At 46.0% G+C, this 16,073-nt stretch overlaps 1 protein-coding gene across 6 annotated transcripts in view; it reads left to right on the plus strand.

The window, feature by feature from the left end:
• FAT3 (FAT atypical cadherin 3) overlaps positions 1-16,073 on the plus strand; it is a 781,930-nt gene that overhangs the window by 675,090 nt on the left and 90,767 nt on the right. For all 6 annotated transcript variants that reach the window (XM_063951418.1, XM_063951420.1, XM_063951422.1 and 3 more), the window contains 5 exons: positions 1,904-2,293; positions 3,353-3,567; positions 5,653-5,790; positions 5,908-6,051; positions 9,850-10,047. In XM_063951418.1, the coding sequence (XP_063807488.1) occupies positions 1,904-2,293; positions 3,353-3,567; positions 5,653-5,790; positions 5,908-6,051; positions 9,850-10,047 (1,085 nt within the window). The remainder of the gene's footprint in view (positions 1-1,903; positions 2,294-3,352; positions 3,568-5,652; positions 5,791-5,907; positions 6,052-9,849; positions 10,048-16,073) is intronic.

The raw sequence follows: 16,073 nt of genomic DNA on the forward strand, positions 1-16,073 counted from the left end.
TCACAAACCTGCGATTCCATCTCAAAAACATCTCCAGGATCAGACCCTTTCTCACCCAGGACGTTACTAAGACCCTCATCCACTCACTGGTCATCTCCAGATTGGACTACTGCAATCTCCTCCTATCTGGCCTCCCTGAAAAATGCTTCTCTCCACTCCAATCTATCCTCAATGCTGCTGCCCGTCTCATCTTCCTCACCAAATGTACTACATCCACCCCCCTCTCTTGCAGGACCTTCACTGGCTACCCTTCCCATTCAGAATCCAATTCAAGCTTCTCACACACACCTACAAAGCCCTCACCCACTCTTCTCCCTCTTACATCTCTGACCTTATCTCTCTTTACATTCCCACCTGTCCTCTTCGCTCTGTTAATGCGCCGTCTCTCCTGTTATCTGATTACCTCGTCCCACTGCCACCTACAAGATTATGCAAGTGCTGCTCCCTATCTCTGGAATTCTCTACCTCACCTCCATCCGACTCTCCACCTCTCTACAAAATATTCAAACGGGCTCTCAAGACCCACTTCTTCACCAAACCCAGCCAACTATCCACCTAACCCGCCTGTCTATGCTCACTGTCTACCCCTTCTGTGTCACCCTGGTCTGTCAGCCCTTCACCTTTTAGATTGTAAGCTTGCAAGAGCAGGGACTTCTTTCCTCATGTGCCTTTCCTTTTCTTACACTATCTTATACTCCATACTCCCTTTGATGGCACCTAACCCCGGGTTTTCTATACCTATCCTATATTGTCTTGAACTGTAAGTGCTGTTTTATTGTTTGCTCATTTGATTATGTACTGTGTAATGGGCGCTGCGGATCCCTTGTGGCACTATATAAATAAAGGATAATAATAATTATAATAAAATAAATTGCGCCATTGACATTATTATTTATTATTATTATCCTTTATTTATATGGCGCCACAAGGGTTCTGCAGCGCCCCGTTACAGAGTACATAAACAAATAATCAAAACAGGAAAACAGCAACTTACAGTTGATGACAGTATAGGGTAAATAAACATAGCTACATCAGCAGATGACACTGGAATAAGTATCAGGTGGCAGAAGACTGCTGGATTTGATGCAGTTGAAGATTATTAAAGTAAGAAACAGGATAAGCACATGACGGAAGAGGGCCCTGCTCGGGAGAGCTTACATTCTAAAGGGGAGGTGTAGACAGACAGGGGTGACACAGATGGGGTACATAGAGAGCGTGGAACAAAGGGTTAGGATGAGATCTGGCTGGGTTTGGTGAAGAAGTGGGTCTTGAGAGCCCGGTTGAGGTTTTGTAGAGAGGTGGAGAGTCTGAGGGGGAGAGGTAGGGAATTCCAAAGAAATGGAGCAGCACGTGAAAAATCTTGGAGGTAGGAGTGGGAGGAAGTAATCAGTAGGCAGAGTCGGCGTGCATTGGCAGAGCGAAGAGGACGGGTGGGAGTGTAAAGGGAGATAAGGTCAGAGATGTAGATGGGAGAGGAGTGGGTGAGGGCTTTGTAAGGGAGTGTGAGAAACTTGAAATGGATTCTGAAAGGGAAGGGGAGCCAGTGACGGTCTTGTAGGAGAGGAGAGGTGGATGTAGTGCGTTTGGTGAGGAAAATGAACTGAGGACATTGCGTCTGACGCAGAATCAGGCCACTTCGTAAAAACCCTCTAAATTTGTGTATGTTATTTTAGGATCCCCAGTTTTAAAATAGGTTTTCTGGATTTGCATTATATATGTATTTGCATATATGTGTTTTCAAAATGGTACAAGATTACTGCGTAATTTAAATTTTTTTGGTCATCTCATGCCATTATTGGTACGGTATGCAGATTGCAAGTCTCTCTTCTTAAACAAATCCACACCCGCAATATTTATGGTGTTCCAGCAGTTGGTATAAGACTGCGTTTACTTTGTTTTCCAGGAATAAATCGAAAAGTTGCCTATTATCTGGTTGACTCTGCGGACGGGCACTTCACGGTTGACGAGCAATCCGGAATCATTGTCCTGGAGCAGCCACTAGACCGGGAACTCCAATCTTCTTACAACATCACAGTCAAAGCGTCAGACAGAAACCCGGCCCGGCCACTCTCCTCATTTGCCGTTGTTACAATCACCGTATTGGATGTTAACGACAATCCACCGGTATTTGAAAGGCGTGATTATGTGGTCAGCGTTCCCGAGGACACGGCCACTGGCACCCAGGTCATGTCTGTGTTTGCAGCAAGCAAAGATATTGGCACCAATGCAGAAATATCTTACAGCATCAGGACTGGAAATGAACACGGGAAGTTCAAGATCAATGCGAAAACAGGTCAAAAGCAACAGAATGTTTCTCTGCTGTGTGTTGTCTTTATGGGTTAGGAATTTAAAGATTGTGGGGTCTATTTACGAAGCCTTGGACGGAGATAAAATGGACGGAGATAAAGTACCAGCCAATCAGTTCCTACTGTAACTGTAATTTTTCAAACACAGCCTGTAACATGGCAGTTAGGAGCTGATTGGCTGGCACCCTATCTCCTGTCCGCTATATCTCTCTCCAAGGCTTAGTAAATAGGCCCCTGTATTTTTTTCATTGATTGCTGCTTCTTCTACATCAATATGTCACTTGACATACTGTATCTTGCCAACAGAGGAGGATTATATGCCTGATCCAGGTACCGACTTATTGGGGGAGCATGCAGCAAAGTACCAATGTTCTGTACTTTGCGTATGCGCCCAACCCGTGCTACGGATGTGCAGTATGGGTCAGTGACTGTCAAAACCAGGGGCGGCTATAGAGGTGGGGCTGCAGCAGAGTTCACATTTCAAATAGGGGAGCCACACCAACTGCCAGTCAGTTTGGGATGACAGTTGGTGGCAGTTGGTGTGGCTCCCCTATTTGAAATTTGAACTGTGCTGCAGCCCCACCTCTAGAGCCGCCACTGGAAAACTACTTTGCAATGTGACCAATTTGATGTGCAGCATTTGTACATCTATGTGCGACAGAGTCGCGCTCAGCACAGGTTACTATGTCCAGTCTTAAAACATGTGGATGGTAAATGATGAAAAAGTAAAACAAAAAACCCAAAAAAACCTTTGTCGACCATTGCATGTTGACCCTTTGAACCTGTCAGCCTTTTCTACATGTCGACATTTAAAACTGTCGACCTTTCATCTATCAACTTTTTGCATGTCGACCATATGGTGTCGGCCTATTGACTGTCGACCTAATGTCTGTCGATCTATCATCCAGAACCCCTGTTTCAGTGTGGTGTTTTGTGGCGCCTGCAGTGCAATTAGCGGCAGCGTCGGTGGCTCTTGATATGGGGACTGTAATGTCACACACACCGCTATATGAATTAGAGTTTATACAACTGCTTTTTCATTACAGGGGCAATATTAGTGATCAAAGGTCTGGACTATGAAAGCTGCAAACACTTTTACTTGGCGGTGGAGGCTAAAGACGGCGGCGCCCCCCCACTCAGCGCGGTGGCGACGGTCAGCATCAACATAACCGATGTCAATGACAACGCGCCAATATTCAGCCAAGAGGTCTATAGCGCGGTGATCAGTGAAGATGCCTCTATTGGGGATTCAGTCATTATGGTACGCTTCACATCTCCGCTATTCAATTATTTATGCAGTGTGTTTATTATAGTATTGTAGTTGCTTTTATTATTTCCTCTTCATAGGAAGTGCGGGGGGAGATCTGCTTGTGTCCCGTCCAAGGTCACGCTATAAACGCTATAAAACACAATTATTGAGGCTTGTGGTTTACAACTGTCTCTTAAACTGCCGTAATGAAACTTTTTATTGACTGAACGAGTAAACAGTCGGTAATCTTGAAAAGTAAACATCATTCTCCGGGCTTTAAAGGGCAGAAGATAATAAAAGACTCTAATAAGTGTTTGAAAAGCAGAATTATATTTACTGAGTTGTAAGAAGGTAAAGGTTATATTGTAATCATTGTAGATCAGAATAATAATAATAATAATAATAATAATAATAATAATAATTTCTTTTAACCATTTTGTGACCAATCCAACATTTTAGGATGTGTGTATTTTGTTTTACATAAGTTTTTGTTTACTAAATACAAGTTTATATTGTTTTTCTCGGTTGATAAAGGGCTTTCTGGTACCATACAGTATATCTTTTTTTTTCTTCTTATGCCAGCGCTAAATGATTCAGTGCAAAAACACACCTACAGTAGTACAACTATACTATGTAGATAAAAGTGATTGGACACTGACAGCAAATAGATCAACGAGATGTTATTGACGTCAGTAATTTGTAGTTCCACCACGTGCAGTGATTACTGCAGACACTCTTCTTGGCAAACTGCCCCCAAGTTCCTGGACAACAGCAGACGGTATGTTTTACCATTCCGCCTTAAGTACAGCGATCAACTGCGACACTGAAGAAGTCAAGTCGGTCTAGAATGCACCTGTCACTCCAATTCGTCCCATTGGTTCTCAGTGGGGTTAAGAACTGGAGTCTGAGCTGGCCAGTCCATCCGGGTTTTTCGCTTTTTCTGTATACCAGTCCAGCGTTGCCCTGGAAACATGACATCGCGCAGCCTACAATGTTCCCCTTTTTAATTTCGGATAGCTCCTTCCGGCAAGCCATTTCATTAACAAATGATCTACCTCTCCACCGTTTTATACCTTCACGAACACGTGTCTTCTGCAGGAGCACACCATTTCACAGGTGTGGGGTGGGAGGAAGGTCAAATCACTTTTGTCTACATAGTGTACCTTGTTTGATCCAATTTACATGGATCTTATCATGGCAATAGCCTGGAGAGACCTGCCCCAGAAATCTTCTCAGCTGCCCCATTACTGCCCTCTGCTGGGGAAAGATGACATTGGATTTCACGTCTAACTAGGGATGGCCATCTGCGGGTTAACCATCGATAGTATGAAACCATCAATGGTTTCACCCACCGATCGTCATCCCTACTTTATTACTCACTGGGCCAATCAAAGGTGGGGCATGGCTAGGCTCCGTATCCCAGCACCAAGGAGAAAAATAAAACATTGGGGAGCTTTGTGCCATCGATGGAGGAAAACCATTGGATCTCTGCCATCGATGAAAAAACCATTGGGATTTGTGCACACTGTGCATCGCAGTACACTGTGCTGAAACAAGACATTTGTATCACTCCTCAGTGAATTGAACCCTATAAGTCTTGAAACAAGTTTTGTGACAACTGAAATAAAAAGCAGAGGATACTTTTATAGGGGTTATATTATAGGTTCCAAAATTAAGGAATAGGTGTGTTTAGGGTGAGGTCAAAACTAGATGTAGAGCTTCAATTGATTATAAGGCACAATCAGCTGCTTTCTTAATCTCTGGACATGCTACATAGACCCCTGTGCCGCCCATATGTTTAATTATTTTTGATAACGTCTTGGAAATGTTAAAAGCTAATTCTATGAAACACATTATTTCTGTAATTATTAACCATTATTTATACCACATAAGCGCTATACCTAGTAAACACTTTACGGAGAACATTTATTAATATTTGGGTTCTTTTGGCTAACTGAATGTGAATGCTATTTCATTGTCTCTTGTGATGCTGCCTTTTTATGTATTATCTAGTTTTGTTGTAAAACATAATACTAGTACAAACACACTGATATAATATACACATCTACTCATTTAGATTTTTCATTTTGCTTGCAGGTGTTTGCTGAAGACCTGGACAGCCCGTCCAATGGACACGTTCTGTTTTCCATTGTCCACGGTGACCAAGATAACCAGTTTGCCGTTGATCCATCTTTAGGACTAATTAAGGTTAAGGATAAATTGGACCGGGAACGGGTATGGAGCATACTTAATTGACTTTGTATATTGTATATGGAACATTCTCATACGCTATTAAATAAGCTCCAACCTATATGTGTTGATATATTTCACCCTTAATTGAATTATTTGAAGGTCTCCGGTTACTCTCTACTGATACAAGCAAGAGATAGCGGGTTCCCGTCTCAGTCATCCACCGTGACCGTAAATATCGATATTTCCGATGTCAACGACAACAGCCCCCAGTTTACACCGGCCAACTACACCGCTGTTATTCAGGTATACCTACACCGTAATCACTCATAGATTTTACTTATTTTACTTATTGATATGAATCATGACAGATCCTGGTTTCCTAGATAACGGTAGTTTTTTCTGACCGTGAGATAATGGCCAAGGGCAAACGCAGGATTTCTGGAGGGTGGGGATTCCAAATTGACTGCATGCATTATACTGCATGTAGTGGCCACTGGCCAGGCTGTCAGAATAGCTACCCTAAGGTCTAGTAACCAAAGTGGAGGGTTGTTTGTTCTACAGTGAATTACCCCATTGTCATAAACCATTGCATTTTTCACTTGCCGGGTCCATTTGCGGCTCTACCCCGGGCTGTGCCTGCTTTCCCCGCATGCCCCTCACTGTTGGCAGTGCTGGATGCAGTCCTCCTCTTCATAAAAGGATGGGTGCGCAACACCTATGCAGATTTGAATTTGCGGTCGCTGATGCCATGAGGATGGTAAATAGGCTGTCTGCTGCAAGATGCCATAGTGTCAGACTCGCAATCTAACTCAAGCGCTGAGTTCCATTGAATTCTATAGCTCTACAGCGTATGACTGAGCTTGACTCCATGCTTTTTTCTCTCTGTAGCATGTCCAGTTTTTGACTATTCTTTTGTCAATCCCTGTTGTTAACCAGTTTACCCTCTGTGTACCAGGCCTTGGCTTGTTGATGCCTCCTTCTATAAAACCACCAATATAACATGTTAGGAACCAGGGCAGGAGGCCATGACCTGTGTACCAGGTGCAGTGAAGCCCAAATATTCTTGCAGAGGGTCCCAGGTGAAAACCACTAGTGCCCCAGTTCCTGATAGTGCAAGCCTTAACTGACAGCATCAGGCTCCAAATCCTATGCAGCTCACTACTCCCTTGAAATATTAAGACCCAGATTTATCAAGCCTTGGAGAGTCACGGTGATAAAGTACCAGCCAATCAGCTCCTAACTGTCATTTGTCAAACACAGCCTGTAACAGGGAAGTTAGGAGCTGATTGGCTGGTGTGTTATCACCATGCAATTGATCACTCTCCAAGGCTTGATAAATGGGAGCCTTATTATTTTCTTTTCTTTGTTAATCATATTCTGGTGAATAAAATACTAGATGTATACTACAGTATATACAGGTACAGGATCTCTTCTCCCCAAAAGGAAAAAGGTGAGTGTATTTGTAATTCATTCGCTGGCACATGATTACTCCATATAGGGGCCAATTCAGTAAGGATAGCGGATGCTGCTAATCAGCAGAGTTTGCTATCCTTTTGCACACATGCTGGGGGCCGCCCAGCGCTGGGCAAGGCCGCCCAATATGCTGACTGGCACCTCCCCCTCTGCTCCAAGCAAAAATTACGATCGCCTCGCAATTTCTGCTTGTCAGCAGAAACTAAGGTTGACTCCTGCCAGCGCAGCTTAGCTGCGGCCGCAGGAATCCCAGCGCCATCTTACATGTCGCGCCGGCTGCGTGTGATGTAAAGCAGCCGCGCCCCCGACATGCCCCTGTCACACCGCACAGCTACCGTTCGGGTTGCCTCGCCCGTGAAAATGGAGTGTTGCCACCCCCATCCCGCCCAGCGGCCCCTCGCAGAAAATGCGGATGCATGTGCAGTAGGGCCCGCTGCGCATGCGCACACGGCACCCCCACAAAAATTCCGACCGGAACGCGATTTGCGATCCGACCTGAATTGGCCCCATAATTAGCATGATACTGACAGGGAATGCTGGTGCTGGTATGGGGTCATTTACTAAATATGTTTTAGTAGATTTTGGCAACAGTGCTCCGAATGGTGGAAATACCCCAAGTTCCGAGCATTCCACAAATTCTACATCTGTATCTTAAACCGTCAGCAGAAAAACATCTTGATATTTGAATATCCAGCAGAATTCTCTTATCTGATTACAAATTCACATTACTTAGCGCGACCGTCTCTCCTGACATAACGGTGCGCCCAATGGGAACTGCTGAACACAGGCCGTGGAAAATAGAAATATATTATGCTGTATAGATTCGGACCAGGACGCCTCCAACGCATTCCTCACCCTTGGATATACAGTGTCAGGCGGAATGTTCCTGCACACGTGTTCACCCCGTATTCTGCAAACCTCCCGCATTCGCTGCTCTCTCTTCCAGGTTAAATAAATTGTTTAATGTTCCTCAGTTATGCGTTATTGTTAATAGAGTCATTTTTCTAACACACTGCTGAGAATTATCCACTCTCCCTGCTGTGTGTGGGAAGCAGAAGATGGTTAATAGATAATGCAGGTCACAGGCAGGTTAGTCGTGTAAACAAGCTGAGGCATCGCCTAATCACTTGACCGGGGATTAAATGTGACTGGTACCTTATGAATATTTTCAATTTGTACCTACTTCAGCACTCCGTTATTTTGCAGTAATGAATAAGCCGGGGTTCTGTGACAGGGAAATGCAGCATTGCATAGCACCGGGTAATGATATCATATATAATACATGTTTTATTTGGGAAGCACATTGAGCAAATTGTAAATATGCAGATTTCCCAAAAAGATACAGGTTTTGCTATCTGTACTGCTATATTTAAATTAGTTGACGATACTGTATTGATGCCATAGGATGATGTACCGATGCCTTCACTTTTACAGACCCCCAGGGTCTGCTGCAACCCAATCCTCTGCTACCATAGGCAAAAGTGTACTTAATCCTAACCTTACTCATAGTTGCTTTTGTGTCTGAAAGTGATGTAATCTTTATATTTTTCTGAATAAAAACAGATTATACAAAAAAAATAAATTAGTTGACGAGGAGGCGAGAGGACAGGCTTAATACATACCACCATCTCCGACATCATAGGCCGTCTGCGCGACCTATAGGGTCGCACAAGTCAGCCACCGCATCACTGTCCTCTGACGGAGATCCCGGCCTCGTCCCTCCCTTGAAACGGCGGCGTCACACCTCCGCTTGGAGAAATGGAGGTCATCGCTGCCCCCTCTCAGCCCCCAAACACCATCAGACTGTCAATCACTGTCAGTCTGATGCCATCCTGCATCTTTCGTCGCAGGACCTATTGGCACATGCGCAGAGTACCGATAATCAGTACTTTGCGACAGACAAATGCAGGCCCAGTGGTGAATACTTACCAGATTCTCTCTCTCTGGTGCGATGGTTGAGCACTCTGATCCACAGATACACAAGCAGACTTGGTAGGAAAATCTGCTGTCACTGGGCATGTGTAGCAGCTCCATTCTGCTCCTTATACTGCATGTAGTGGTCACTAGCCAGGATGTGGGGAAGGGGGGGTTTCAGGGCAACTGGAACCCCCCCCCCCACCTCAACACACACACACATGAATATCCAGCGTTTGGTAAGCCATGTGAACATCCTTCTACTGTATATTCTGACGAAGACGGATCTATGCCATCGTACCGCCTGCCAGTCAGTCCTCTGCTTGTGAAAGCTGCCGTGATCACTCTCTAAGACAAATATCAATTTTTTTTTTTTTTCAAATACAGTATGAAAAAAATTGCAGCTGTATATTGCCTAGTAATATAATACCTGCCTATAATATTCACACTTAAAAAATTGGGGCAAAATGTGGCTCACCTAGATTCAGTCAGACACCACTCCACTTAGCGGAGCTCTGCCCTATTTGTGTTTAATGCACTGGGAATGCCCATCTAAAAAATGGAGGTGTGAATGTTTAAGACACTAACTGCACTGAAAAACCAATCGCCGATCAGCGTTCATTATGTTTTTCCAGCCATGTACATCATTATTCTGCACATACTGTACAGTTGTATGATAGAAAGAGTGACGTTTATGTGGAATCTCTCTTTTAGGAGAACAAACCAGTTGGAACGAGTATCCTACAGCTGGTAGTCACTGACAAAGACTCGTACCACAACGGACCGCCATTTACTTTCACAATATTAAGTGGGAATGAAGATGGGAAATTTGTACTGGACCAGTCCGGATTGCTATGGTCTTCAGTGACGTTTCAGCATACAATTGCCAACGAACATCTGCTCATTATACAGGTATTTATAATGGTGTATATATTCCCGGGATGCCTGACATGTCTGAGGAATCCGTTGTATACAGAATTCTGCTACAGAGAATTCAGAGGAATGCTGAGCTAGGCCGAAGCCCTAATTTGGGGATCTTATATGATATTATGTTATCCTTATTTACAGCTCTGAGAACTGATAACGCCTACACATTAGAATTGCAATATGCATGCAGAAATGATCAAGCAAATCCCAACAAAACAATGTATTTCTTTTGGTGCTTTTATGGCGTGACAGACTCTCTCTGCCTTCATTGGTCTCCTCAGCGCAGGATGACTACTGTAGTTGTGTGATGTTGTATACCTAGAAGATTTTTCTCCATTTTGTAGTAGTCTTTGGGCCTAATTCAGATCTGATTGCAGCAGCAAATTTGTTAGCAAATGGGTAAAACCATGGGGGTCATTCAGACCTGATCGCACGCTAGCTTTTTCTCTGACGTCCTAAGTGGATGCTGGGGACTCCGTCAGGACCATGGGGATTAGCGGCTCCGCAGGAGACAGGGCACAAAACTAAAGCTTTAGGATCAGGTGGTGTGTACTGGCTCCTCCCCCTATGACCCTCCTCCAAGCCTCAGTTAGGTTTTTGTGCCCGTCCGAGCAGGGTGCAATCTAGGTGGCTCTCTTAAGGAGCTGCTTAGAAAAAGTTTTTAGGTTTCTTATTTTCAGTGAGTCCTGCTGGCAACAGGCTCACTGCATCGAGGGACTTAGGGGAGAGAAGTTCAACTCACCTGCGTGCAGGATGGATTGGCTTCTTAGGCTACTGGACACCATTAGCTCCAGAGGGAGTCGGAACACAGGTCTCACCCTGGGGTTCGTCCCGGAGCCGCGCCGCCGACCCCCCTTGCAGATGCTGAAGATTGAAGGTCCAGAAACCGGCGGCAGAAGGCTTTTCAGTCTTTATGAAGGTAGCGCACAGCACTGCAGCTGTGCGCCATTGTTGTCACACACTTCACACCAACGGTCACGGAGGGTGCAGGGCGTTGCTGGGGGCGCCCTGGGCAGCAATGTATAATACCTTATTCTGGCTAAAAATACATCACATATAGCCCCTGGAGGCTATATGGATGTATTTAACCCCTGCCAGGTCTCAGAAAAACGGGAGAAGAAGCCCGCCGAAAAGGGGGCGGGGCCTATTCTCCTCAGCACACAGCGCCATTTTCCCTCACAGAAAGGCTGGTGGGAAGGCTCCCAGGCTCTCCCCTGCACTGCACTACAGAAACAGGGTTAAAACAGAGAGGGGGGGCACTTATTTGGCGATATGTATATATATATATTAAAATGCTATAAGGGAAAAACACTTATATAAAGGTTGTCCCTGTATAATATAGCGTTTTTGGTGTGTGCTGGCAAACTCTCCCTCTGTCTCCCCAAAGGGCTAGTGGGGTCCTGTCCTCTATCAGAGCATTCCCTGTGTGTGTGCTGTGTGTCGGTACTTGTGTGTCGACATGTATGAGGACGATGTTGCTGAGGAGGCGGAGCAATTGCCTGTAATGGTGATGTCACTCTCTTGGGAGTCGACACCGGAATGGATGGCTTATTTAAGGAATTACGTGATAATGTCAACACGCTGCAAGGTCGGTTGACGACATGAGACGGCCGGCAAACCAATTAGTACCTGTCCAGGCGTCTCAAACACCGTCAGGGGCGTTAAAACGTCCTTTTACCTCAGTCGGTCGACACAGACACGGACACTGACTCCAGTGTCGACGGTGAAGAAACAAACGTATTTTCCTTTAGGGCCACACGTTACTTGTTAAGGGCAATGAAGGAGATGTTACATATTTCTGATACTACAAGTACCACAAAAAAGGGTATTATGTGGAGTGTGAAAAAACTACATGTGGTTTTTCCTGAATCAGATAAATTAAATGAAGTGTGTGATGATGCGTGGGTTTCCCCCGATAGAAAATTATTGGCGGTATACCCTTTCCCGCCAGAAGTTATGGCGCGTTGGGAAACACACCTTAGGGTGGATAAGGCGCTCACACGCTTATAAAAACAAGTGGCGTTACCGTCTCCAGATACGGACGCCCTCAAGGAGCCAACTGATAGGAGGTTGGAAAATATCCTAAAAAGTATATACACACATACTGGTGTTATACTGCGACCAGCGATCGCCTCAGCCTGGATGGGCAGCGCTGGGGTGGCTTGGTCGGATTCCCTGACTGGAAATATTGATACCCTTGACAGGGACAGTATTTTATTGACTATAGAGCATTTAAAAGATGCATTTCTATATATGCGAAACTCTGGCATCAAGAGTAAGTGCGATGTCCATATCTGCCAGACGATGTTTATGGACACGACAGTGGTCAGGTGATGCAGATTCCAAACGGCACATGGAAGTATTGCCGTATAAAGGGGAGGAGTTCTTTGGGGTCGGTCCATCGGACCTGGTGGCCACGGCAACAGCTAGAAAATCCACCTTTTTTACCCCAAGTCACATCTCAGCAGAAAAAGACATAGTCTTTTCAGCCTCAGTCCTTTCGTCCCCATAATATCTGCCCAGGGATAGAGGTAAGGGAAGAAGACTGCAGCAGGCAGCCCATTCCCAGGAACAGAAGCCTTCCACCGCTTCTGCCAAGTCCTCAGCATGACGCTGGGGCCGTACAAACAGGTGCGGTGAGGGGTCGTCTCAAGAGTTTCAGCACGCAGTGGGCTCACTCGCAAGTGGACCCCTGGATCCTACAAGTAGTATCCCAGGGGTACAGATTGGAAATTCGAGACGTCTCCCCCTCGCAGGTTCCTGAAGTTTGCTTTACCAACGTCTACCTCCGACAGGGAGGCAGTATTGGAAACAATTCACAAGCTGTATTCCCAGCAGGTGATAATCAAAGTACCCCTCCTACAACAAGTAAAGGGGTATTATTCCACACTATATTGTGGTACTGAAGCCAGACGGCTCGGTGAGACCTATTCTAAATGGAGTCACTCAGAGCAGTGATAGCGAACCAGGAAGAAGGGGACTATATGGTGTCCCTGGACATCAAGGATGCTTACCTCCATGTCCAAATTTGCCCTTCTCACAAAGGGTACCTCAGGTTCGTGGTACAAAACTGTCACTATCAGTTTCAGACGCTGCCGTTGGATTGTCCACGGCACCCCGGGTCTTTACCAAGGTAATGGCCGAAATGATGATTCTTCTTCAAAGAAAAGGCGTCTTAATTATCCCTTACTTGGACGATCTCCTGATAAGGGCAAGGTCCAGAGAACAGTTGGAGATCTGAGTAGCACTATCTCAAGTAGTTCTACGACAGCACGGGTGGATTCTAAATATTCCAAAATCGCAGCTGTCTCCGACGACACGTCTGCTGTCCCTAGGGATGATTCTGGACACAGTCCAGAAAAAGGTGTTTCTCCCGGAGGAGAAAGCCAGGGAGTTATCCGAGCTAGTCAGGAACCTCCAAAAACCAGGAAAAGTGTCAGTGCATCATTGCACAAGGGTCCTGGGAAAAATGGTGGCTTCTTACGAAGCGATTCCATTCGGCAGATTTCACGCAAGAACCTTTCAGTGGGATCTGCTGGACAAATGGTCCGGATCGCATCTTCAGATGCATCAGCGGATAACCCTGTCTCCAAGGACAAGGGTGTCTCTTCTGTGGTGGCTGCAGAGTGCTCATCTACTAAAGTGCCACAGTTATGCATTCAGGACTGGGTCCTGGTGACCACGGATTCCAGCTTGAAAGGCTGGGGAGCAGTCACACAGGGAAAAAATTTCCAGGGAGTGTGATCAAGTCTGGGGACTTCTCTCCGCATAAATATACTGGAGCTAAGAGCAATTTACAATGCTCTAAGCTTAGCAAGACCTCTGCTTCAAGGTCAGCCGGTATTGATCCAGTGGGACAACATCATGGCAGTCGCCCACGTAAACAGACAGGGCGGCACAAGAAGCAGGAGGACAATGGCAGAAACTGCAAGGATTCTTCGCTGGGCGGAAAATCATGTGATAGCACTGTCAGCAGTTTTCATTCCGGGAGTGGACAACTGGGAAGCAGACTTCCTCAGCACGACCTCCACCCGGGAGAGTGGGGACTTCATCGAGAAGTTGTTTCCACATGATTGTGCACCGTTGGGAAAGACCAAAGGTGGACATGATGGCGTCCCGCCTGAACAAAAAACTGGACAGGTATTGCGCCAGGTCAAGAGACCCTCAGGAAATAGCTGTGGACGTTCTGGTAACACCATGGGTGTACCAGTCGGTGTATGTGTTCCCTCCTCTGCTTCTCATACCAAAGGTACTGAGAATTATAAGACGTAGAGGAGTAAGAACTATACTCGTGGCTCCGGATGGGCCAAGAAGGACTTGGTACCCGGAACTTCATGAGATGCTCACGGAGGACTCAGGGCCTCTGCCGATAAGAAGGGACTTGCTTCAGCAAGTACCATGTCTGTTCCAAGACTTACCGCGGGTGCGTTTGATGGCATGGCGGTTGAACGCCGGATCCTAAGGGAAAAAAGGCATTCCGGAAGAGGTCATTCCTACCCTGGTCAAAGCCAGGAAGGAGGTGACCGCACAACATTATCACCACATGTGGCGAAAATATGTTGCGTGGTGTGAGGCCAGGAAGGCCCCACGAAGAAATTTCAACTCGGTCGATTCCTGCATTTCCTGCAAACAGGAGTGTCTATGGGCCTCAAATTGGGGTCCATTAAGGTTCAAATTTCGGCCCTGTCGATTTTCTTCCAGAAAGAATTGGCTTCAGTTCCTGAAGTCCAGAAATTTGACAAGGGAGTACTGCATATACAACCCCCTTTTGTGCCTCCAGTGGCACTGTGGGATCTCAACGTAGTCCTGGGATTCCTAAAATCACGTTGGTTTAAACCGCTCAAATCTGTGGATTTGAAATATCTCACATGGAAAGTGACCATGATGTTGGCCCTGGCCTCGGCCAGGCGAGTGTCAGAATTGGCGGCTTTGTCTCACAAAAGCCCATATCTGATTGTCCATTCGGACAGGGCAGAGCTGCGGACTCGTCCCCAGTTTCTCCCTAAGGTGGTGTCAGCGTTTCATCTGAACCAGCTTATTGTGGTACCTGCGGCTACTAGAGACTTGGAGGACTTCAAGTTGCTAGATGTTGTCAGGGCCCTGAAAATATAGATTTCCAGGACGGCTGGAGTCAGGAAAACTGACTTGCTGTTATCCTGTATGCACCCAAAAAAAAAAAAAACTGGGTGCTCTTGCTTCTAAGCAGACGATTGCTAGTTGAATGTGTAGTACAATTCAGCTTGCACATTCTGTGGCAGGACTGCCACAGCCAAAATATATAAATGCCCATTCCACAAGGAAGGTGGGCTCATCTTGGGCGACTGCCCGAGGGGTCTCGGCTTTACAACTTTGCCGAGCTGCTACTTGGTCAGGGGCACACCCTGGCTGAGGAGGACCTGGAGTTCTCTCACTCGGTGCTGCAGAGTCATCCGCACTCTCCCGCCCGTTTGGGAGCTTTGGTATAATCCCCATGGTCCTGACGGAGTCCCCAGCATCCACTTAGGACGTCAGAGAAAATAAGATTTTACTTACCGATAAATCTATTTCTCGTAGTCCGTAGTGGATGCTGGGCGCCCATCCCAAGTGCGGACTGTCTGCAATACTTGTACATAGTTATTGTTACAAAAAAATCGGGTTGTTATTGTTGTGAGCCGTCTGTTCAGAGGCTCCTACGTTTGTCATACTGTTAACTGGGTTTAGATCACAAGTTATACGGTGTGATTGGTGTGGCTGGTATGAGTCTTACCCGGGATTCAATATCCTTCCTTATTGTGTACGCTCGTCCGGGCACAGTATCCTAACTGAGGCTTGGAGGAGGGTCATAGGGGGAGGAGCCAGTACACACCACCTGATCCTAAAGCTTTAGTTTTGTGCCCTGTCTCCTGCGGAGCCGCTAATCCCCATGGTCCTGACGGAGTCCCCAGCATCCACTACGGACTACGAGAAATAGATTTATCGGTAAGTAAAATCTTATTTTTTGCTGCACTGTGATCAGGTCAGAACTGTGCATG

This window comes from Pseudophryne corroboree, chromosome 2 (assembly GCF_028390025.1).
Source record: "Pseudophryne corroboree isolate aPseCor3 chromosome 2, aPseCor3.hap2, whole genome shotgun sequence".
NCBI classification, from domain to species: Eukaryota; Metazoa; Chordata; class Amphibia; order Anura; family Myobatrachidae; genus Pseudophryne; species Pseudophryne corroboree.